At 44.3% G+C, this 23,773-nt stretch overlaps 1 protein-coding gene across 1 annotated transcript in view; it reads right to left on the reverse strand.

Moving 5' to 3' along the window:
• Positions 1-433: 433 nt before the first annotated feature.
• LOC144155613 (large neutral amino acids transporter small subunit 2-like) overlaps positions 434-23,773 on the reverse strand; it is a 109,617-nt gene continuing 86,277 nt past the window's right edge. The window contains exons 7-10 of the mRNA XM_077687157.1: positions 21,570-21,666; positions 18,044-18,193; positions 13,829-14,006; positions 434-10,025 (exon numbers count right to left, since the gene is read on the reverse strand). Of these exons, the coding sequence (XP_077543283.1) occupies positions 9,943-10,025; positions 13,829-14,006; positions 18,044-18,193; positions 21,570-21,666 (508 nt within the window). The 3' untranslated portion in view covers positions 434-9,942. The remainder of the gene's footprint in view (positions 10,026-13,828; positions 14,007-18,043; positions 18,194-21,569; positions 21,667-23,773) is intronic.

The following is a 23,773-nucleotide window of genomic DNA, read 5'->3' on the forward strand; positions in this document are numbered from 1 at the left end:
TGTGCTTGAAATTTCGGCACGTATGAAAGATCCCCAAGTTATTTAAATTATTTCACAGCCCTCGACAAATACAGTGCACCTAATATTGATTGATTGATTTTAGCGTTTAACGCGCCGACGCAACGCAGGCGATGAGGCGCGCCGTAGTGGAGGGTTCCGGATTAATTTTGACCACCTGGGTATCTTTAACGTGCACCGAAATCTCGTACACACGGGCGTTTTTGCTTTTCGCCTCCATCAGAAAAGCGGCCGCCGCGGCCGAGAATCGAACCCGCGAACTCGTGCTCAGCAGCGCAACGCCAGTGCACCTAATAACCCGTGTGAACTTTGGCAAGTAAAACCCATGTTTGAGCTTGGAAAACACAGGTACAACATCTTGGTAACTGCTTTACTGTAACAACTAGCTTAAAAAATTGCACAAGATGTAGTTGCCCTAAGGACGGGTGCCGTCCATGGTTTGGGACTTCCATGCAAGTATACCTAATGCTACATCAAACTATGAAGCATTTCCGTTCGCTCTTCTACTAAATAATTGAGCTAAGAATAGAAGTGTAGGTCTGCTGGCAGAAATGGTAAGATTACTTGCCAATGAAAGGCCACAGTACGATCGTGGTTCGCAATACTACTGCTCATGAGCCGGAAAACCTGGAACGTTAACATTGTGGCACCAATTGCATTGAAAAATTAATTTCCCTCATATTTTTCAGTATTTCCGCAGATGTGGTCATATGTCATCTCATTAACGCACTTTATAGCTTCGAATTTTTGTGTTTTTCCTGCCTTTTACGACACGTAAAATTCTCATGAGTGCGATTATTTTGGTTCCCGTCTCTTACAAAATAAGTATTTCGATGTGGGAGACAGAAAAAGACGGGTAAAATGTTCATACGATGTTGAGCAGGTGTCACTCTTCATTTCTAACTGAGGAGAAGCATGCACAACATGCAGATGTGGGAGCAGGGACTGAATTCATTACATTAGCGATTCGTTCCAAAGCCATTCGCTACACGAGATGTAACGAATTGCTGCTATTGCTTTTTTTTTTTTCCCTTTGTTTTCACAGAAGTCTCATTTCATTATGGTGGCCTGATGTAGAACAGCACTGACCAGACTCACTGCAGCTATTACTGAAAGGCATGCCGTCAAATTCATTTGCCAATATTTGCTGTTGTGACGTTACCTGCGAAAACACTTTTGCTCGGCAAGAGCAATCCTCTCAGGAGGGCTCCTCACTGTTCGGCAGGTCACTTCCCAAGCAACCACGTACGTTTGTGGGACGTCCGAACTACAGCCGAACATCCAAGGCCCAGTTTAGACGGCCACTGTACGTCCATGTATGGACGTACATTTTCGGACGTACAGTGGGCATCCAGAAACGGATGTACAAGTCTGAATGACATCCTCCAACGGCCGTAAAAACTTGCTATAGAGCATCAAATAATGGCGTAAATTAGATATAAAAGCAAAAACGAAAAAAGCTCCTGTGCTTTTCAATAAAAAGGATTTTGTGCATCAACACCCTGGCACGTAGGTTGCAAGTTTCATCTGCATATTAGTAGTAATATTAGGCCAAATTTTAAAATTTTTTTGAAGCTCTTCACCGACTCCAACGACGATCTCTTTGGGGGAGGATATATAAGAATTGAGAACCGCTAACGAATGGTGTAAAGCAAGTTTACTGTGTTCATGTATGCCGTCTGCGCGGTAGTGCGCTAGCCTTGCGCTGTGTACTGTACTATTCGTTGTAAGATTAGATTGTCGTGTGATTCTGGAAATTTTTACTGATCATCCAAAATACAGCCGATTTCGGACGTCCGACTGGGCGTACGGAAATGATAAAACCGGACGTCCAGTGGACGTACATGGTACGTCCATCGGCCCTGAAACGGACGTCATACGGACGTTGCTAGAGCCAGAATGGACGTACGGCGGACGGCCGACGGACGTCCGGTGGTTGCTTGGGTTGTCTGGGTTGACCGGAGTTCAAATATTCATGCGCAATGCTCCTACACATTTACACGAGATTATTAAAGGAACTTTCAGACTGTTCAATACAACCAACCTTTCCTGCTTCGACATAAACGAGTGCAACTGGACATACATATTTCTGCAATTGAAGCAGCAATGGATGCTCTGAACCATGGGAAAATAAACAGACTAAGCTGTAGTTCAGGCACTGCCTCTTACTTCCAATTACTCTTGACCAGACCTGCACCTTTAATCTGTCCGTGACACCCAATATACTGAAAGCGACACTGCAACAAACCGATAAAGGGATTGATATGGCTGGACATGTACACAAAGGCACGGGTGGGTGAATGGAGTAAAACTACGTCAACCAGACAAACGGCAAAGAAAGAAACGAACTCGATCACAGGCAAGTGGGAATGTCCTGTTGGTTCCTTCCAGAGTCCTTGTTTGAAATTGCAAAATTTTCCTTTGTATGCTGGGAGACTGTGAGCCCAACCCTCGGCTGCATCACAATAATGCTGGGCCCATACGTTTTTAGAAAGAGTCAAGAGAAATTTATCCAAACAAGTAGCAAAGTTACTTCAGGGCCACGTCAAGAACACGTCAAGGAATGTGAAGACTCTGCTTTTGACTGCAACAAAAGATTGCAGTCAGGCATATTTTTGACAGCCTCATTTAAAATGTTTCTTTAGAAAACTCTGGGTAAAAGTGATAACTTCTATTTCAGCTGGCCCCCTCTGCAGTTTATGTACAGTCTTGTAACTAACGTCATTACTAGAAGTAAAACTGTACCCCTCAGTGGGAAAAAGAAGATTAAATGGCAAGCTTGATTTTTAGGGCCCAATTATTTATCTGTCATAGAAATCCTTATTTAATATTTAAATGAATCATCTCTACTTCAACAGATTTCATTGCACACAGACTATATCAGCTTAGCAAAATTATCAACCAGCACAAAGCTAACATTCCTACCTAAAATTTGAAAGGTTAGCCCGTAACAAGAATAAACCAAATAGAACTACAATGTCTCAATGTTTCAGTTGTATGGTAACTCTAAGGACACTCAGTGTCAACAAAACTACTTAGTGCATATAAAACATTCTTGCGAAAATATCTCAACCTAAAAGGACCATGCAGACAAAATACAAGTTTGTTTTGTTCAAAAGATTTGGTGTTTTATAGTGTCCCCAGTGCTTTTCCAGCAGCAAGTGATGCTTTTTTCATGGAGAAATTAATCAATTTAAATTAAAATTTTGACTCTCCCACCAAATCGTGTGTTTCGTGACGTCTGCCATGACGTCACAAGGATGGGTCTTCAAGCGAACTTCAAGTGCGCATTTCAGTCTCCAGTGGACTGCACAGCCTTGTTTACCATCAGTACTCGTAGATGGCACCACCATACTGCTCCACACTGTTATTCACCTTTGCTTTGTTTTTGACCGTATTTGCACTTGGCTTGTTTTTGTTATGGTAGGTAGTAATCATTTCGTGAAACATGGGGTATGTTCGACAAATAAGGACACATAAGATTATGTCACTCACGCCAATCGGCCAGTGTCGTCTGAGACAACCCCAAAGCGCTGCACTGCTGTGCAGTTATAACAAGCATAGTCTGAGTCTGAGTAGTTCATGCACTCGTAGCAAAGTTTTCCAGTATGTGGACGACACGGTACTTATATTCAGGTATAATAATTATGAACTAGCAATAGAATACTTGCAGAATGACTGTATGCAAGTAATGCAGTGGTACAGCAATAATTTAATTAACATAAACACCAAAAATTCACAACTGGTCTGCTTCCATAATCCACCTAAGCATATTTTTCACCACGTGTTAAAAATGGTGTCAGTATGATTGTAATGAGGCAATCTTTCGAATGAACTAAACTTGAGTTTTGTCTGCATGGCCTTTTTATAATACTATACACAATTTCGTTCCACAATACCATAGGCAATTACACAAAACCCACTCTTCAAATTCAACCTTCTAGCAACATTTACAATGGGTTGTAAACAACATATCTTACAGCTTTGGATATAAAAATATCCATAGATGCAAAGGCCATCCCATTAGGGATGATTTACACCTATTATGGCAATTTTTGAGAATAGCCAAACCTGCGCTACCCTATGTGAGTGCAAAATGCAGCCAAATACGGCTGTCTTGTAAAGCTGGTTCTCCAAAATATTGCATTCACTACGATATTGTGAGCTTCTAAAGTTGTCTTTTGAGGATAACTAAGAATATCGCTTGGAAGGGCTTTTTACTAATGTACCTTTAACTCTCATGACAACAAATGCAAAAGGCGCAAGGGTTCAAGAACACTAGCCACATGGCAGTGTGGCAAAAGCCAGCACACTTATGAACAATGATGAACTAGGGAAGCAGTTGCAAAAACAGGTGATTAAGGCATACTTTGCATGAAAGCCTTCTTGGTCACCATGGCCTTGCTCACGTCATTACATACCCCTGCCCCCCCCACCCCGCGCACGCACCCAATGCACATGCACACACTCACAATACTCCATTAAATCAAATTCGCATGACTGGAGATTTTTTTAACTGGGCTCCTATACAAACCATGTGTTGGTCCCCACTTTTCTCAGAAACGACTTTGGCTCATTCTCCGAATAATCCAAAACCTCTCCACGAAAAATTCCCAAAGATACCCCCTTCTGGACCTGATCATTGCTCAATTTAAAACACTTCAAGGTGGTCGAAAAGCTTCTTTTTGCCATCCTAAAGAAGGGACAACAAGCAGCTTGTCCTAGTCAAAGTCTCATTCCTTACCCACTGTTTTACCGCCACCATTCTCTCTCTCTCTCCTTCCACATTGCAATATAGTTGAGTAATTGGGAAAAAGGGGTGAGTTGAGCCTAGACAGTGAAAGGCAGATATGCTGGAATGCATGCATGCATTGAACATGCTCCCAAACAAAGAAAATTGATTAGCTATGCGGGGAAAGTTACTGTGTGCACCTTCTTAATGGTGCCACAGGTGCTTTTTGCCCATGCTTTTACTGCTTCCATATCACCCACATGTGCGTGCTCAGACTGATGCACTGCTGAAAAAAAAGCTGTTCTGATCGCTACTGAGACTTCAACTGTTCAGATTTCAGAAATGCCTTTGCCTAGGCCCTACAAAGCATCAACTTTAGAGCGAATAGTTACGCTCACAAAGAAGTTGAAAAAGGAGCAAGATGAAGTCCGGCATTGCAAATTTAATGTCCCAACAGCAACCCTGTCAACAATCATGAAGAACAAGGAGAAAATTTGGGATGGATTCGTGCAAAGCTTAATTCTCCGACAAGAGGGAGAGAGTTCAGAGCTCCAAATTTCCCGACGTGGAAGCAGCACTTCTGAGGTGGCTTCAAAATGTAACAGCGCAATACTGATGAATAGAGTGGGGGCATTCGCTTTGCAAACAGGCTACAAGGGCTTCAGCTGCACCAATAGCTGGTTCAATTGCTTTGAAACGCAAAACAACGAGGCGTCAAAAGCCATATACGGCAAAATTGGCTGAGTTGAGACAGCTGTGGAGAACTAAGTGCTGCTTCATCCAAGTTGAAAATGTTGTCTGTCATAGTCCACCTGCAGGAGGTGGACTATGACAGACAACATTTTCAACTTGGATGAAGCAGCACTTTTTTTGCTGCCCAGTCAAACATTTGTGCCAAAGGGAGATACATGCACATGAGCCAAACAGAAAAAGGAATGAGCTAAGATTCTGTCTGGAGCAAATGCTACTGGTGAAGAAGAAGTTGCTTGTTAATTGTCATCGGAAAGTTGTGGAATACCCAATGCTTCCAAAATGCTCCTCTGCCCAAAGGCATACTTTATAGATGTAACAAGACAGCCTGGAGGACAACAACGATGTTGCTTGAAGAAAACGTCCGTGTACTAGAGTGCAACCTCGCTAACGGAAAAAAACGTGAAGTTGTTTTCGTTGTAGATAATTGCCGGGGACATTTAAAATGAACAACCTTGAACCCACAACATAGCAACTACTGCCTTCATTGCAACTACTGCCTTCCAACATGATGTCTCTGCTTCAACCAATAAAACAAGCGGCCATCAAACCAGCTCAAAAGCTGTACGGGAAAAGTCTACTACAAAGAATTTTGCTGTGTACAAGAGTGTAAACAAATACAAAATCAGCATTTTGGATGTGGTACACCTGGGTGCGGTACACCTCATGACACCTCATGGGCAATGCCTGGAAGGATGTGCTTGGCTGTTCGAACGCAAACTACTTAGCCCATGCAGGATTCTCCTGTGGGGAAAGTTCTACAGAGCTTGAGGCCCATGATTGTGATGAACTGTGATGAGCAATATTATGACATACAGTGATTTACAGATTGCACAAGCTCTGGAGCTGACAGCAACATAAATTTTGAAGAACACACGTGCTACGAACAGGACATGCCAGTGGTTGGTGATGTGGATGACACAAATACAGTACTAGAACCTCGATTATATGACTTTCTCGGTATTGTAAGAAAGCGCAGTAAAATGCGGGCGTCGTAAAATCCGAACAATTACACATGAAATACAGTTTCGCACAACAGATTTGCAAAAAACTTCAATGAAAACTACAAACTAATGCTTGGCAGGGCTCGGAAACCAAAATCACTAAAAAAAGTAAATGCAAAAAGCATAATGCAGTGCAGGTGCCAATTACGCTGCATGAAAACAAACCCTGTTCTGCCAGCGTAAGCCTGTCAGCGTAACTTTGTTGGCGATTCCCTGCTCAGTGGGAGAAATGAACACCTGCACACTGCCCTCGCGACCGCTGCGCAACAAGAGGAGACGCCAGCGAGGAGAGGGGGAAAGCGATTGTGCGGAGGAGGCGGCTGCTGGAGGGAAGAGAAATGAAAGTTGAGACAAAAAAGAAGGCTATGAATACTACTGCTGGAATGCATCAGCAAGACTTGCCTTTGCTCGCACTCATAGGTTCCACAAAGATCCAAATAACCTATCCTAACGCGACCACGAATAAAAAGGCTGCATTTTCCATTGTTCCCTACACGTATAAATGCACAGTGGTAAAAAAAAAACGAACTGTGTGTTACCTGACACACATGCAGAATTACAAAATAAACTATGTTTTTAATATTGGCACAGCAAGTACGGCCTCACGCCGCCTGAAAATCCTTCCAAATACTCTGTGAAGGATATGAGCAGAGAAATGTGAACTAAGAACTAAGTTTAGCCAAGGAATATACCGTATTTATTCGAATATAAGGCGAGGTTTTTTTCCAAAATCCGTAATCTCAAAGTCATAACCCGCCTTATATTCGAAGCTCAGAAATATACTTTTTTTTTCTTTTTGACTCTCCAAACTGCACCCTCGCCTTATAATCGTGACCGCCTTATAATCGAATAAATACGGTAACTGCAGCCTCAATATTAGCAGTGACCGTGACGCCCTTTGTGCTATATTGCATGGGATGCAGCAAGAAGGACAGCCAAACAGAATGTTTAGTTTCTGAACCAAACAGCATGTGTAGATTTTGAAGGTTTTTCTCAACATTTACCATTGCACAAGAAACTGCTTAGCAAAACATGTTTAAAAGGCAACCCAATTGGGTTGCTTTTAACCAAGGAAACAAGAAGGGAAAGGAAATTATTTAAACAACATCTAGCATGCGGGAACTGCCGTACGCATAGGTTTATGCTTCCTTATTCAATCCTCGAGCCATTGCATCATTTCTCAAGGTCGTCATGTTTGATAAGCTCACTCTTGGTAGCAAAACACATCGTTGGGTAAGTTAGCGCATGCTTGTTCTAAAAATTACAGCACGATAACACAACAACACAGAAGAAGAATGATGGTACAAGCGTCCCTGTCAACTAAATTTATTGGAAGCATCGTCACATGTAAATACAATTGTTTATTGCAGGGAGCATGCGTAGTTGAACTGACCGGCAAAAAAAAAAAAAAGTAAATGGGCACATCCATAGTGAAGCTTCTAAAAAGGCAATCTCGTTGCATACGACAATAGCTGTTTACGGACGCACGGACAGTAAATCCAACAAACATGGTCGAACGAAAACTTAATATTAATATTTAAATGCTGCAGGGAGCCATGGCTGCGAAACTCGTGCGTAAATGCGTGGCTCTTCCTGTGCTGTCCGCATGCCAGCAAACAGTGGCTGCTGTTTGCCAATCTGCCCAATCTAACAGTCAAAAAGGCTACAGGTCTCTGGCTTTTGAGGCCGCACTGCCAAAGTCGTGTGTACACACTGCTCAGGGGGGGCTTTGACTCCCAGCTAAAGAGACTGCAGTCAGTTGGTTACTCGAATTCTGCCTTGGTGGGCGTTGTTCACGCCTTGTTGCAGAAAGCCAAAGGCCATGTACACCAAAGATCACCTGATCTGTCCAAGCAGAAGCCAGTTGTACTACCTTATGTACGTAGGGTTACGCACAACTTGAAAAAGGTAGCAGAAAGGTCCCTGTGGCATTTTCCACCCCTTGCAAACTTGGCCGCATGTGCGCACAAATTTCAGGGAAGCCCAGAAACAAGAAGCACGCCAAGTGATTTGTGCCTTGCGATGTTGGGCTGATCTACGACATACCCCTAGCGAGGAGGCCTATATCGGCCACACGGGCAGATGCACGAACGACAGGGCAAGGGAGCATAATCTGTCTCTCTACAGTGCAACGCACGCGCATTTACCGATGCATTGCAAAACGTGTGAATTTGAGCCTTTCTTTCAGCAGATTAAAATTGCTGGCAGAAGTGAGAACACTGTGGCCTGAGAGCTGTTAGACTCAATTCATATCAAGAAAAAAGGCAAGCCGTGCATTAGCGACATGTCTATGCTCTTACACAACATTAAGATTGCCTTTTTAGATGTTTCTTCACTTTGAACGTGCCTATTTCACTTTTTTTTTTGCCTGTCGGATCAACTGCGCATGCTCCCTGCGATAGACGATTGTATTTATATGTGACTGTGATGAAGTAGAAGACAACGGTGGTGTGTGCGCCAGACAGCCTAAGACGAGGACGAAGTATAATACGAAGATGAGATGGCAGAACGTGAACAATCGCCTTTTCTGAATATGTGCCACGCAAGATCTTGCCACAAGTGAACCGGCAGAATAGCCAGAAGAACAGCCCAAAGAAGAAGATGGGATCATGACTACTGACAGAGCAAAGTGGAATCGAAGGAGCAAGGCTTCTGAGGCCTGCCTGCAAGATGTGGTAGCCGTGGTATCCTGAGCCGTCGTGAGGACGTACGGAAATCCAGTCCGGCTGCAGTGGCAGCCTTCTCTACTAGGTGTTTGTCCACCATACATTGAATTGCTGACCTCAACAGCGTGACGTGGTGTTCCCGTGTGACGATCTACCAAAAGCCGCCGACAACCGGACCATCCAACGCATCCGCATCAAGTGCGCCATACCACGTGAGATGTTTTATCTATCATGGGCAGGCTTCTAAACTGAACTGGGAACTGCTATTTTTTTAGCCCTCACTGAACTTCGTGTCTTCAGGATAGAGTTTATTATCGCATTCTGCTTTTCAATGCAACGTCTACCTTGTTAACCCGTCCCGTTTCGATAAATGCTCGTCTCTGTCTTCTACGTACCTCTCAAATGCCTGTCTCATTTTTCTGACGTGGATTCAGAATACTAGCCGCTAATACAACTTAGCTGAGAGCGAATGTTGTCCCACCATTTCTCTTCTCTGTTGTTGTGTTCATCACTCTTGTCAGAAATTATTTATACAAAAATAGCATCTTCAATTTTCAGCCTTTCTTTTTTTTTCTTGTGGAAAACTCACAGCCGGGACAAATAGGCTTGCTGCTAAATGGTGCAGTTATACACTGCATTAAAAACTTACAAAAATTGGTTCTGCACCATTTAAACATTACTATCACCATCGCCATATCAAAGCAAAATGTACAGTTCATCACCAAGCTGCACGTCTTCGTGGAATTCATATGCTGACAGCTGGTTCCCCCACTCAGGATTCCACTTCCAGAAGCTTTTCTTCTTGCTCGGGAAGAATCACTTCCAGATACTTCTGCATCTCTATGGTCAAATATTCTGGAAAAAAAGAAAGCACATGCATGTTGGCACAACTTCGTACGTAAATTCATATTCGAAGATTCTCGGTGGAGGAAAATATAGCTATTGAAGATGAGGAGTACAGAAAAACGACAGCTACTAAGACGCAAGTTTTTTTTTTTTTATCCACACACAAGCTCCATTGAAAGGAATATTGACTGACAGTGCTTTTAACAATGGTAAATACTACAAAAATATGTTTTTAAACTGCACTAGAGTGTTGCAGCGCCCGTGTTTGTCTCTTTCTCGTCTTCCGTGCCGTTTCTTCGGGCTGTTTTTTGCCTTCAGCATGTTTTTAAAACGGCTACATACAGCTACCGCATAAGCGGCAGCATAGATTTCCAACCCCGCGAAGAAGCTGGGTTTAGAAAAGGATACTTTACAGTAGATCACATCCATGTCAATAATCATCTAATAGAAAAATCCACAGAGTAAATAAGCCCCTTTACATGGCATTTATAGACAATGAAAAAGCGTTTGATTCAGTAAGCACTGCAGCAATGCTGGAAGCACTGAAAGACCAGGGAATAGAGAAGACCTACATAAGGCTCTTAGATGACATATCTAAGGGATGCACAGGCAGGATAATCCTTCACAAGAAAAGCGAAAGTTCCCCGTCAGAAAGGGAGTATGACAGGGAGATACCATCTCGCCAAAATTGTTCACAGCATGCCTGGAGGGGATTATTTATGAAGCTTAACTGGGAAAAGGCAGGATTATGGATAAACGGGGATATTCTTGAGCCATTTGTGGTTTGCGGATGATATGGGACTCAGTGAGTTCCCAGCACATCTGCAAGAAATGCTTGAGGAACTAGTCAGAAAATTCTGAAAGCTTGACCATGGGACTACAAATAAATATAAATGAGTCTATGGTAATGATAAAAAAGCATGCTGAAAACACCCTCTTCAGCCTAGGTAACCCAGCGCTAGAACAAGCACAAGAGTATTGCTACCTCGGTCAGGTTGTCTGTGCTGATCCCAACCACGAGTAAGAAATACAGCGCAGAATAGCTATGGACTGGGGTGCCCTAGCCAAGCATTTTTCCAAATAGTGAAACGTAAGCTACCCCTGTCAATTACAAGAATAGTATGCAAACAATGCGTGCTGCAAGTAATGACATATGGGGCAGAAACTTAGTGCCGTACTAAACTGGAAAGAAAACTTAGGTTGGCTCCACGGGCCATGGAACGAAGGATGATAGGAGTAAACTCGGAGACAGGAAATGAGCTTCCTGGATCAAGGAACAAATTCTAGTAGATGACATCACAGTCCAAATTAAGAAGAAGAAATGGATTTGGGCAGGGCATGTAGTGAGACGAACTGACTGACAACCGGTTGACCGCCAGGGTAACAGAGTGGATACCGAGAGATGGGTCTAGAAAAAGGGGAAGGCTATTACTCAATGGAGTGACGAAATAAGAAAATTCGGAGGCAAAGATTGTTCTCTGGCAGCTCAGGATAGAAGTGGTTGGATGTCAATGGGAGAGGCCTTTGTCCTGCAGTGGACTTAAATAGGCTGATGATGATGATAACTATGATGATTACAGCGACCTCAAAAATACACTCTGTGATCCGGGCCACTATGCCAGCCAGAAGCACCCCCTCCTTGAATCGACCCTTTCAGCTGTGGTGGTCCACGAGTGGCCCTACACATAAACACAGCTGCCTAGCATAGGCAGCTACTGCTACATACAGGTCATATAAAAGAGGAGCCTGCACAAGCAGATAACCACATGCGTAACCAGGCAGGGCTCAAAAAAGCATACTTTAGTGCAAAAGATAGTGCAACCTTTTCATAATGAATGTCGATTGCTTAGAGAGCGTTTGGAAGGCGCCTGTATAAAAATGTAGAGCAGTCTCCTTGGTCCAAAACATTGCCTCCTTCCTTCCGGATCGTGACCACATATAAGTCCCACAATGCTTCTCATCATAGCCTCAATTCTTTCGCAATGTACCATGCTTGAGCAGGAATATTAAAACAAGCAGCATTTCTCGACAGCCACTTAACTGAATTTTGTGACATGGGGTGGCATAATTTATATTAGCAGCCCAATAATCTCCTGTATGGACAAAAACGCACATAAAGAAAGCATAACTGGCAACATCAGCAGCACACAAATACGCTGCCGAGTGGCCCACTGTGCAGAAATGCTTGCTTCCTGGTTCTCTGATGCCAGCACAAAACATCAATGCTCAATTCCTAGAGCCCCTTAGTTCAAATTATATGAAAAAATCCTGGCCCCCATGCGTCCCCGTGCTGAATCCACCCTCGAAATTTAGTAAACAGTATTGTTGGATGTAAAGGTCAACTTTTACACCTCTGACTTAAGTGAAACAAAACCACAATACTTCGTGCATCTTTTCAAAGTCAATAGAAACCACGTGCGTCCCATGCCTAAACCCCAAGTCAAAATTTTAGAACCGGTAGTATGCTCATTGCCAAGGCTGCCTTCCAGTTCTCCGACTTCCCCGTCAAACTTCTGCTAAAAACTTCCTGCGCTCTACGTTACAAGTCGCACGACCATTTGGCCACAATGAGTCTTATGCCTGACCTTTAAATCAAAACACCAAGAACACCTCCTAATTCGCAAGTTCAGCCTGGAACTTATCACGAATTCATCATGCTTGTCTGTTCAACAGTGAATAATTCTGTCATCCCAATTTCAGAAACAGTAGTTTGTTGAATGCCGAGGTCCCCTCCTATATTTGACCTTAGCATGAAACTTGTGGAAACCAGCTGCCCTACATTCCATCGTCCACATCGCAGAAAGCCATGTGCGTTAGTTTTCATGCCAGCCCCCTGACCATTCACTCTACGACGCACCTCTAAATCTCGCTCGATACTGCCAAGCCACTCAATGACACTGTGGGAAGAGCAGTTATACACTGGACCGAGCAAAGGGATTTAAGAGGCTTGCATGCAGGCTCTCGGAACTGTTTCCAGAGGCACCTGCAGAGTGGACTGCTCGCCACTTGTGGAGCACAAGCTATGGATGGGGCCCTGCTGCTTACAGCCCTTTTGCAAGGAACTCCAAGTCATAAAGACTGTCTGTGGCAACAGTCTCTCGTTACACTGACTAAATCATGTGATCCAATGTATATGGGGGCATTCTTTCCTTGGCAAGCCTGGACACCACATGCACAGAGTATGAGCTACAGCGGCGGTCCTGGCGCCCACGAATCTTCTGCAAGGACAAGCTGATCTACCCTTGCATGGCATTAGGTGTTGCGAATTTGGAATAACTGTTTTGAAGAAAGCTTGCTTTCAGCATAGGCTCTTTGATGAATAGCAGCTGTGGTGTTTGGTACTATACAGAGGCTGCAATACCTGGTTAGAAAGCTAGAACAAGAGCAAAAGGTGTAATCCACTTTGCGGTGTCGTGAGGATCAGGTTCAATCAACTCCCTGTAAGGTGACAAGAAAGCATCCAGAGGCAAAGTCGACAAAGTATATTTAAATCTACTGACCAATAATGCATAACATGTACAAGAGGATGTACTGAGGAGACAAAGTTTCCACGATCGTCCTAAACAGTCCGTGACTGCTGACTCGGTCCGTACCCTAATGGGGTGATCACTTTGCTTCTTGGTCAAGGTACAAAAGTTCGTAGCTTGATTGCATGTCCCAGTAATTTCCACTGGGCTCGTCAGACTGGTAGGGAGGGAATTACCTCCAGAGCTAGGGGAGGAGGATGCTCGCAGGAGTGGAAATTCGCAAGATATGGCGCCCCCTCCCCCTCTTTTCAGTTTATGACAATAGTATACGAAAGTACTACTTACCGGAAACCTTTCGAATTGTTTTGTTTTTATTGCTCCAGATAACAAAGATGTAGTAGGCAGGAATTCCAGTAATGAGAATCACAAGCCCCATGCCAGTCTCAATAGGGCTTGCATACAGGGGCATGAATGTCAGAAAAGTGCACATTGCCAGGAAAACCACCGGGAACACAAGTGGCACCTAGAACAACATAAAAAAATGAATTCTAACAAACGCTTCACAAAACAAGACTGCGAATACACACTAAACAGAGGTTTTGTATCTTGAGCGAGATCATATTCGTGCCATCATTCTGCTCCTCACTCTAATGATAGGCAGGCAGAACATGGCACCACGGTTGTTTGTCTGTCGACTGTATTCATCGAACCATCAAAAAGCAACAACAGCGTATATACATATGTAATGCTCTCGTGTTCTCAGAAATTCGCCGCTCTTTGTTATTGTTAATTGCTAGCATATCTGCATGATTGCGACACCGCTGACAATCCAGTTTATAGTGCCCCTTCAACCTCCTTAATCAGTTATTTATTCTCACATACGATTTTGTTGCAACAGCTCTGTTTTCACCCAGTGCGGTCACCAGGCACCCACCTGTCTCCTAGTCATTCAGTGAAATTCCACACCTTCTAACTTCTGATATTGCTACACGGAATGCAAAATCCTGTGGCAACTACTCGTGGCAATCAGACTGATCAAACTCACTCTTAAATTCGTGAAAAACCATTGCTTTAACGTGCTCTCTGTGGGCAATTGAGTGCCAAGCTGGTGACAACAAAGGCTCTTTACTTGCCTAGGTAAAACCGAAAGGCAACCATTCTCAACCATGTTTCTTGAAAGCAATACAGTAAATAACAACAACATCCTTCTCAAAACTATCACAGTAAACTTTGTATCATGGGCATGTGTTTATGGTTTATGCTAAAGCTTTAGACTGAATGACAATATAAATACCGCTGCGCCAAACCCTTCTTGCAATAATTGCAGGATTCTATAGTCATATTGCAGTCAGAAGGTTGCAAAGGTCTGTGAATTTTTTTATTTCTTATTGTTATCTAAAAATTTTGTTACTGCAACGTATGGAAGTACGCTAACTGCAATGATTGGCACTCTGACATACCACACCAGCAGTTAAAAAGTGATGCTTATGAAGCTATAAACAGGAGGGGTGTGTGAATAGCGATGTTTTCTTTTGAAATGAATAATTATTTGGTTTGAGTAGTTGCAAATTAAAGCAAATATTTTTTATTTGAAAAAAAATATTAAGCAATTTCTCATAAGAAAACTGGAATTCTCGAGCATGTTTCAGTAAGTAGTACTAGCGTACCAGTCAGCGAAGCGTCGCAACGCTTGTGGGGTGCGACCTGGACTTGGAGCTTGATACAGTGTACAAACTAGCAAACTAAAGAAAGGCACATTCTTCCATTCACAAACGTGTCGTGGCTTAGTTTCAACTGAGCGAACGAATCGCGACGACTCGTCGGTGGCCGGCGGACTTAACGCTGGGTCGACTGACTCCGTTGGAAAGTCGGCGAGCCGTGCAGTAGCGCAGTCAAGCCAAGTCATCTCCTCCTGACGTCACACAAAAATGCCACAGAAAATGGGCAAGAATGCAGAAAGGAGGACAGCATTTTAGAATTGATTTTTCTACTAAATAAATTCGCGTAAACGCACTCAGAGTGGTCGAAACATGGCCTATGGACTCCGGACTACAATTTGCGCTAGTAATCCCGCAATGTTTACAAATCACTTCAGTGCCCCTTTAAAGAGGTGGCGTGTCAGTAGGCTCGCCCACAATGATATTACGACAGAGAAAAAGAGGATACGTGGTTTTAGCAAGTTCCATGCCGGTGCAGTAAAGTTCTTTCCCCACCCCCTTCCCCCCGTCAGATGTGGCACCAATGAGTCATTATTTTCATCTGAAGCAATGTACAGGCACGTTACACTGGTGTTTTCCACGTGTGCAGCAGCGCCGTTCCACAAATCACAAGGGTGTGGTAGAAAAGAGTATGTGCGCGTTGCTATCTCTGTAATAAAACCCAATCTACACAGGCATCACCATGAAAAGCCACTTTTATTGCATGTCAAGCCACCGATCCCAACAAAAAGAAGGCATCTAGGGTAACGGTGCGATACCAAAAGCCAAAAGAAAATAATGGGTCCGTCCGTTTTCCCTGCTCCACGTGAACCAGTTCAGGCGGTGCAGCACTTCGCCATTCGTTTCAGTGGTGCAGCTCGCAGCTCCTGAACCACACCGTTGGATTCACCGGTGGTGCCGACGGGTGCAGGACAAGTTGATGGCTTTGCCTGCACTCCCTGCCATGGAGGTGCAGAAGCAGACGAAAAAAGTGCAGGTGTGGTTCCGCCGATTATTCAGGATGGTATAACTGGCTTAGCACCGCTGTGAACTGGTTCAAGAGGTGCAGGTTGAATCGAATGGACCTAACGGTTTGCTTAAAGGAGCCATGAAGAGAAAATGCAAGTTGGTTTTATTCGAAAGATTTCGTGTTTTATAGTGCCCCCAGGGCTTGTCCGGATACAAACGGTGCTTTATTCACTGAGAAATTAAACAATTTAGGTTAAAATTTTGATTTTCCCGCTCAATCGTGCGTTTTCGTGGCCCCAAGTGACATCACGGGAACCGACCGCTCTGCAGCCTAGAGTACCTTCATTCACGCATCCGCCGTACAGGGTAGAGACACGTAACGCTGGCGCCGCCATGTTCGGTTGCTCGCTCGCCGCCGAAGCAAGTCATTGTGTCAAAACCGCGCTAAAATTATCGCCGCAACGCGGTTTACTGAAGAAGTTTGAATCATATTGTCTGTTTCGCGTTGCTAGGTCTCGTGGGAAACGAAAAGAATAACGCGTTGAGCCCGTTGGTCCAATTGCGGCGGAACGGGACCGTTAAAAGGTTGTCTCCACCCTATAGCGGTGTTGGTTTGTTCCCGCGTTTTTTTTACGTTCCGTAACCTAGATGGCGCCACCATACCGTGGCAAGCGTTTGGTTTGTTTTTGCCCGCATTTAAACCTGGCTTGTTTTTGTTCTGGGAGAAAATATTCGTTCCCTGAAACAGTGCTCGCTCGACAAATGGGGTCACGTAAGACACCGTTGCTTGCGTCAATCGGCCAGTGTCGTCTGAGACAACCCCAAGCCCCGTAGTGCTGTGCAGCTAAACCAAAGCATGCTGTGCGCAGTACGAACAGCAGAACGCATCAGTACTTCTATGTTTACATGTGCTTTCGTAACTTCCACTGTTTGTCCCATCATTCCTATTGCTTTGTAAAGAATGTGCCCTAAATTTAAGCGCAAATCGCTCGTTCGTCTAGTTTGTAAGCTCTACCTAATTTGCGTCTGCTTCTGCCAGCCTCCGCCAATCGCAGAGCTTAGCCCATGTGACATCACAGGTTCTGTTGCGGGAAATGAGCTGGTGGGTCGCATGACCATTCCCGTTTTTCCTAATTATCTAGCTTATTTGAGCGAAGTTTACGTTAAAAGTGGTGTCAGTATGATTCTAACGAGGCAATCTTTTGAATGAACCAAACTTGTGTTTTCTCTTCATGGCTCCTTTAAGTGGTGAAGATCGCAAGATGTCAGAGGCAGATTTCGTTGCTAGTTAATCAGGTTGTAAATAGAAAAAAAAGGAGGGAAGGGGGGGCTAAGAGGAGACACCGATGAACCCTTTCCAACTATTTTGTTTTTCGGCTTGTCCTATGAAGCAAGACTGCAAGACTTAAGTGCAGGCTCTGCAAAGCATCAGTGCAGCTAGTAAGGCACTAGGTGACAACTGGTCAAGAAATTGCCACTCATTTACTGGAGCCCTGGCATGCACTGCAGGCAGATTTCATAGGAAAAGTGATGTGCTCTCAGCAGCCTCAATCTATAATGCAGGGTGCCAGTAAAACTGCTACTGCTAGTACCACTCTCTCAGCTGACTTGAGTGCTTCAAGAGCATGGCAAGTGAATGCAGCAGCTCTGCTCCAAAACACTCCCTCGATGATACAGTAACACTTTCGCGACTCACATCTTAAAACCTAAATGCAGATGTCCTCTGCAACTTTCCAGCTTGTCTTTGCCACTGGTTACTTGTGCTTAGTATCTCTTTCTTGTTACTTAAGATAACAATGAAAAAACAATTCAATAGCCTGGAACCACAGGTGGGGTGGCGCTTCAAGGATGTGCGCAGCACTTTTTATCAGCGTCATAGACTGGAAAGGCTTACCTTAATCGGCCTGTGCATGCCGGGCCTCTTATATCGCAGCCAGAGCATGCCCAGAATAGAAATGCCCACCCAAAGCCACTGGTTGAAGCTCAGATAGTTGATGAGAACAAAGATGTCGCTTGTCGTAAACATCAGGAGTGCGACTGCACACTGTGAAACAACATTGTATTAAAACCTGTTCGCAACCTTACATTGGACATCTTACTTTAGTGTTCGAAGAAGGCAAAGGTGCCCTCCTCGCATAACAAAGGTTTGCTTAGTTACTGCAAAAAATAATTCAAAGAACAACACTGTTCATATTTCAGTGCCTCTCAAAGCACTTCCAAATAATTACTTTAAGTGATATGGAATGCTTAAATGCCAACCATTTGTTGACCTAACATTTTATCACCTACGTAAAAGTCCAAGATATGCCAAAGAAGAAACAAAGGACTTCGCTTTATATTTTTCCTCCTGGTTACGCTCTGTTACTCAGAGATTAAATCTTGTCAACCATCTCAACTACCAGTTATGTCATTGCCACAAACTTTTCCGCCCAAGTTGCTACCTCCACATTGTAGACTATGAAAACTGACACCAGTGCATATATTATGGGAGGGTGCTAAATACAAGCCACTATTTACCACAGCTGTCTTTCAGTACTCAGTAGATGTGAATATTTAAATTTTACAACAAATCAAGTGTTTTTGTTGTTTGTAAATTTGTAAATGTAATGTTTGGTATTTTCAATCCACAGAGAACTGTCTGCTGTTGCCCCACCGGGTTATGTAATTTGCTAGTGGGTCATGGACCCCACACATAAAAAAAAAACACATACGCGGCCACACTCACGTGCACACACGAGCGCATGCGACCCTTGGTGTTTGAGACGACTACTTTTGCCACAACTAAACTACAAAGTATTCACTTCCATACTAATGCCTCCCCACTAATCCTGACACCTGCCTAGAAAATAAATTACAAATATACCCTATATGAGTGCAAATAGCATTACACAAATAGCCTGAACTTTATACACGAAACTAACTTGTTCGTGTTTCTGTAAATGGCTACATCTATTATGCCACAGGGTAAACTTTCGAATTAAAAAAAAAAATAGCACAACCTCGTCAAAGCGACCAATTTCCCTTCAAGCCGCACTTTCAGGTGTTCAGAATGCAAGCCAAGTGGGTTACAATCGTGCATCCACGTTAGCGATGTTGGAACTTGTGCCAATTAGTGCCCACTGTGGGTGACTTTATGCACGGATGGGCATGAGCTATTATTACTCCCTAGGTAAGCCAAAGCCCCTTCATCACATCCGTCCAAGCATGGTTAGTCACGAAACTTTCCGCGCTGCGAGGCTTACAAATGCACCCAAGTTGCAACTGAGGATATTCACTTAGGTGGCACCTGACCTGGACAAGACCTGAAGCTAGGTTTCAAGAACAGCAATGATAAATGTCGACCACAATGACAAAAATGGGTCAACTGCCACTGTGTCTTACAGTAGCACAATGCCTTGGCTACTAACCCACACTGGCCGGTGTCAAGTACAGTAAAACCTGGTTACAAGAGACACTGTTACAAGAGACACTTGGTTATAAGAGACATTTGAATGAAAGCGGTTTGGTTGGCTTTCCCAACGTTTATAGAACCAAGGTCAGTTGTAAAACTTCGAAGTGTTTTCCGGCGCCGCCGCACCAAGCCGCATTGATGGCGCTGCAGTCGCACCCGGCTCCCGCGCGGTGCACCGGGTGGCTGAGGAGGCAGCTGAGGTCAGCACGTTCTCAGGGATACACCTGCCGTTGTGCAGCTAGCGTCTCTGCGCGTGCGTGCTTGCGTGCGCGTGCGTGCGTGCGCACTCCAGTTGTAGATGGTTAGGTGAGCACCATGCCGGCGTGTTGTGTCCCCGGTTGCACGGGTGGTTACAGGGGAAACCAAACCCAAAGGCGTCTCGCACTTCAAGTTACTTCGGCCTCCGTGTAGATATATGGTACCGTGCCAATGCGTGTCTCGACCGAAACCTCTCAGCCAAATCGCGCGTGTGGCGTGAATTTTTACCCTGAGGACATAGCAAAGAGCTACACCCACTTCATTAACAGTGAAAAAGTAGAAACTGAGTGAGGAAAGTGCAGCCTCGTCGAAGGAGCCGTCCCGAAAATATTTCCAAACCTGCTTCCTTACCTATCCAAGCCGCCGGCAAATAGAAAGAAATTTCCACGCCGAAACATGCAGATTGTTGCACAGACCTCGTCTGCACAGAAAGCCAAAACAAGCGCTAACGGTGCAGCCGAAGAAAGTGCTGCAAATTTAGACGTGCTGGCAGCGAGCAGTAAACCTTCGTTGAGAGACATGGAAAGAGTTCGTTTTCAATTGGCGAGCTGGCGAAAGAATGTTGGCAGAGATTACAATAGAAGTTATGTTGGTTTTTTGTTGTTGTTGTTCTTCAGAAAATAGAGCGATAGCTTCTTTTCGTTTAAAAGTGTTTCAATCGGGGAAGAAGTAACTATTTCGGGCAGCTGCTGTCTCCGCTGCAGTGCCTAGAAGCTCTGTCAATAGCGTAAATACAGTTACTATAATCTCATTTACCGGCACGAAGTAGACGAGATTATAATAGCGGTATTTGCACTATTTACAGAGCTACTAGGCACTGCAGTGGAGACACAGAGATACGGTTTGTGCCGGGCGCACTGCGATCGTCGTCTTCGTCTTGATTCCCTTCTCGGCCCCATCACCACGTGAAGCTGATACTTGACAGCCTATTCTTTTCGCTAAGAGGGATATCCCGTGAAAATATCTCCTACCTTGAAACTAAAAAAATATCCACTTTTTGGTTCTTTTATTCAACCGATAAAGCTTTTTTAACGAAATGATGACAATGTTTGCCAGCGTTCACTAATGTCTCTGCATAACGCACCAGCCACATTTCCTGCCTAGAGGGTTAGAATATGCAGCCGCCTCAACAAGAAACGTAAATTATGTAATGTGAAATGGCAAACGAACGCGGAAGTGCAGCCACAAAGCCGCGCGGCCTTTGAAATGCGAGCAGCTACTGCGCAATGGTTGTCGCCGATTGAGCGCCGTAGCTCCGGTGACATGTGGCTAGACTTACCACTTACAAGCGTAAATAATAGGTTATAAACACGGCGATCAGCATATCTCGCGATTAAGCTCGCAACGGCAGTACACATGCGGCCCGCGCTGCTTTCGCTCGTGCTTCCCCAGCGGCTGAAGGGAGCCGGTTGCGACGGCGACGCCACCTGGCGCTGTGGGTCGCTCGGGCGCCGTATTGCTGGTATGGCGGAGGCGGAGAGTTTTAAAACTGACCTCGGTTCTATAAACGCTGGGCTTTCCTATGTTCGCCATGTTAGCAACATTGCGTACAAGAGACCTTGGTCACAAGAGACACGTTTCTTGGGTCCCTTGAGTGTCTCTTGTAACAAGGTTTTACTGTACTGTGGCCCAGGAGCTTCTGACATAGGCTCTACATATGATACCAGGTATATTTTCGGTACTTTCCTTACATCAGAAACGGTGTACTTACAGACAATAAAAGGGGAGGTGTAGGCGTAAGCTTGGTTGTATGTATCATTCCAAATATCATGGGGAGATGGCCCTCCAGGGCTCCAATAAAGAACAATCTATAAATTGCAAGAAAAGATATTTACAGACATCAAGTACGCAGCGACAAGGTACATCAAGCTTGTATTAAAAAAATTGCCTCCATCTCCCCGCGAGGGAACCCTGGTGTGATGCGGCGCATCTGGGGGTTCAATTGGCATTTCCATCGGGTTGAAGGAGAGGAGACCGCGGAGGAGAGTCGCGCATGCGCGCACATGTGCACTGGAGCAGCTGCTAACGCAGCGTTAACGCAGCGAAGCGCGCGCCAGCTGTCGTTATACTAATGCGCCGGAGTGAGAGTGTTGCACACAGCTGTGGGAGAGGCGAACGGAAGAGGGCTGTGAACGGACGCCGCCGCCGCCGCCGACGACGCAGGAGGGACATGCCTCAGAGCAAGAGATACGCCGCATCTAAAAGAGTACATTGTTTTTACCTCACTCTTCAAAACGAGCATTAGTCAGCTCGCACAATCTCCCTCACTGTACAATATAATAGCACGAAGAAAAATTCGAGTGTGCAACAATGACGTGACGCCGTGCAAAATGCTCTCCCCTTTGGAATGAGACAATGAAATCCCGTGGTAGCAAATTTTCGACAAATATTTTGCATACGCGAAGAAATGTGATATACTGCTGTCTTTTCAAAGGGGCTTTCTATTCTGCTGTCTTTTTAGGTTCTGCTCTTTCTGATAAGGAAGAGGACCATGCTTCCGCTCCTCGTGTTAGTGAAGAGCGAGATGACCCACCATTGCCTTTTACACGCAGCAGGATCTCTCTCATCATTTTCCCCAAATTAGTAGTCACGATGATGATAAAGATGATGCTTCACGACATACGTACACACCAGTTTTTGCTTGGATACAGGCATATAGTTTGATAGCTTGAAATTCGATATTCCTGAATTTCAGAATTTGATGAGTGCTAATAACAGGACTGAAAACCACTTTTTCAAGACTCCTCCATGGTTTCATAATACCTCACACAACTTGTGCACTAAACCTGTCACTTTTACAGGCATAGCAGCACAGGAGTTATGAACCAATGGTTGCCATACCCGTATCGGAACCAGCGCAGTTTAGGTCCAATTTCCAGACCTAACAAATGTGGGTTAATCTTTAGATATAAGCTAAGAATGCCTGCAAGCGCCCACACACACAAGCACAGATATGTGAAGATTCAGTTTGAAGGCATTCAAGACACCAGTGTATCGGGCCGCAAATGCCTTCGAACAAAATGTCATTTGACCTGACTGTGAATATTTCTGAATGGGCATGTTGTGTACAGCCTTAACACTTAGCTGCCTCAATGCTGAGCCTAACTACATGTAAGCAACATTAAACTCATTGTACGTTGAGCAGTGTGTACCAGGGTCAACATTTTCCATGTTGAAGGCCACAACACATTCACTAGGGCCAACTTTAGTCAACTAGAACCACAGAGTTCCATGGTGTCAACCAGGGCTGCAAGATAAACTTGCAACTGAGTTCATTTCTGTCCAGTCCCAAATTTTAACAATTTTCTTTCCAACTCAATTACTTTACTTTTATTCTCTTTGTGCTGTCAGCCATTCTGTGCACAACTAGCTGGTATGGATTAGTGGTACAGATGGCAGAATTCTTGTTCAGTGAGCCATTTATGCTTCTAAACTAAAATCACCGATCAACATTTAAAACTCATTTTAGTTGTGGGTAGCAATGGTTTCACTGCGAGAGACCACCTCTGCTCCAAATTTGTCCTATGGTATGAAAACGGAACTTGATGGCCACAGTAACACTGCAACATTGCAAGCGACTGTTAAATCTCTCAACTGCCATCAAAACTGTAATGGAGCAAGGCAGCTTCCGAAGGCCACTTGAAGTATCTCCTTTGAGTCAAATGAGGTTTATTTCAAATGTATTTGAAATGCTAGCCGAGCATGGGTACTGAGTAATGCTAAAAATATTTCGTACCCAAACTTAGTAACTCTTTTTGCTATTCAGTTGACACTGAAATAATTTACCTCAATGGCTCACATATTTTCACCCATTCAGTCAGCAATCAACACACAGTTCTTGACGATATAAACTTTATCTACAGAATTATAAGAAGGAATAACGCTCAGCCCCAGAAAATCGCCTTCTCCACCTCA

This window comes from Haemaphysalis longicornis, unplaced genomic scaffold (assembly GCF_048455015.1).
Source record: "Haemaphysalis longicornis isolate Haplotype H1 unplaced genomic scaffold, Haemaphysalis longicornis Haplotype H1 scaffold_1, whole genome shotgun sequence".
In the NCBI taxonomy this organism is placed as follows: domain Eukaryota; kingdom Metazoa; phylum Arthropoda; class Arachnida; order Ixodida; family Ixodidae; genus Haemaphysalis; species Haemaphysalis longicornis.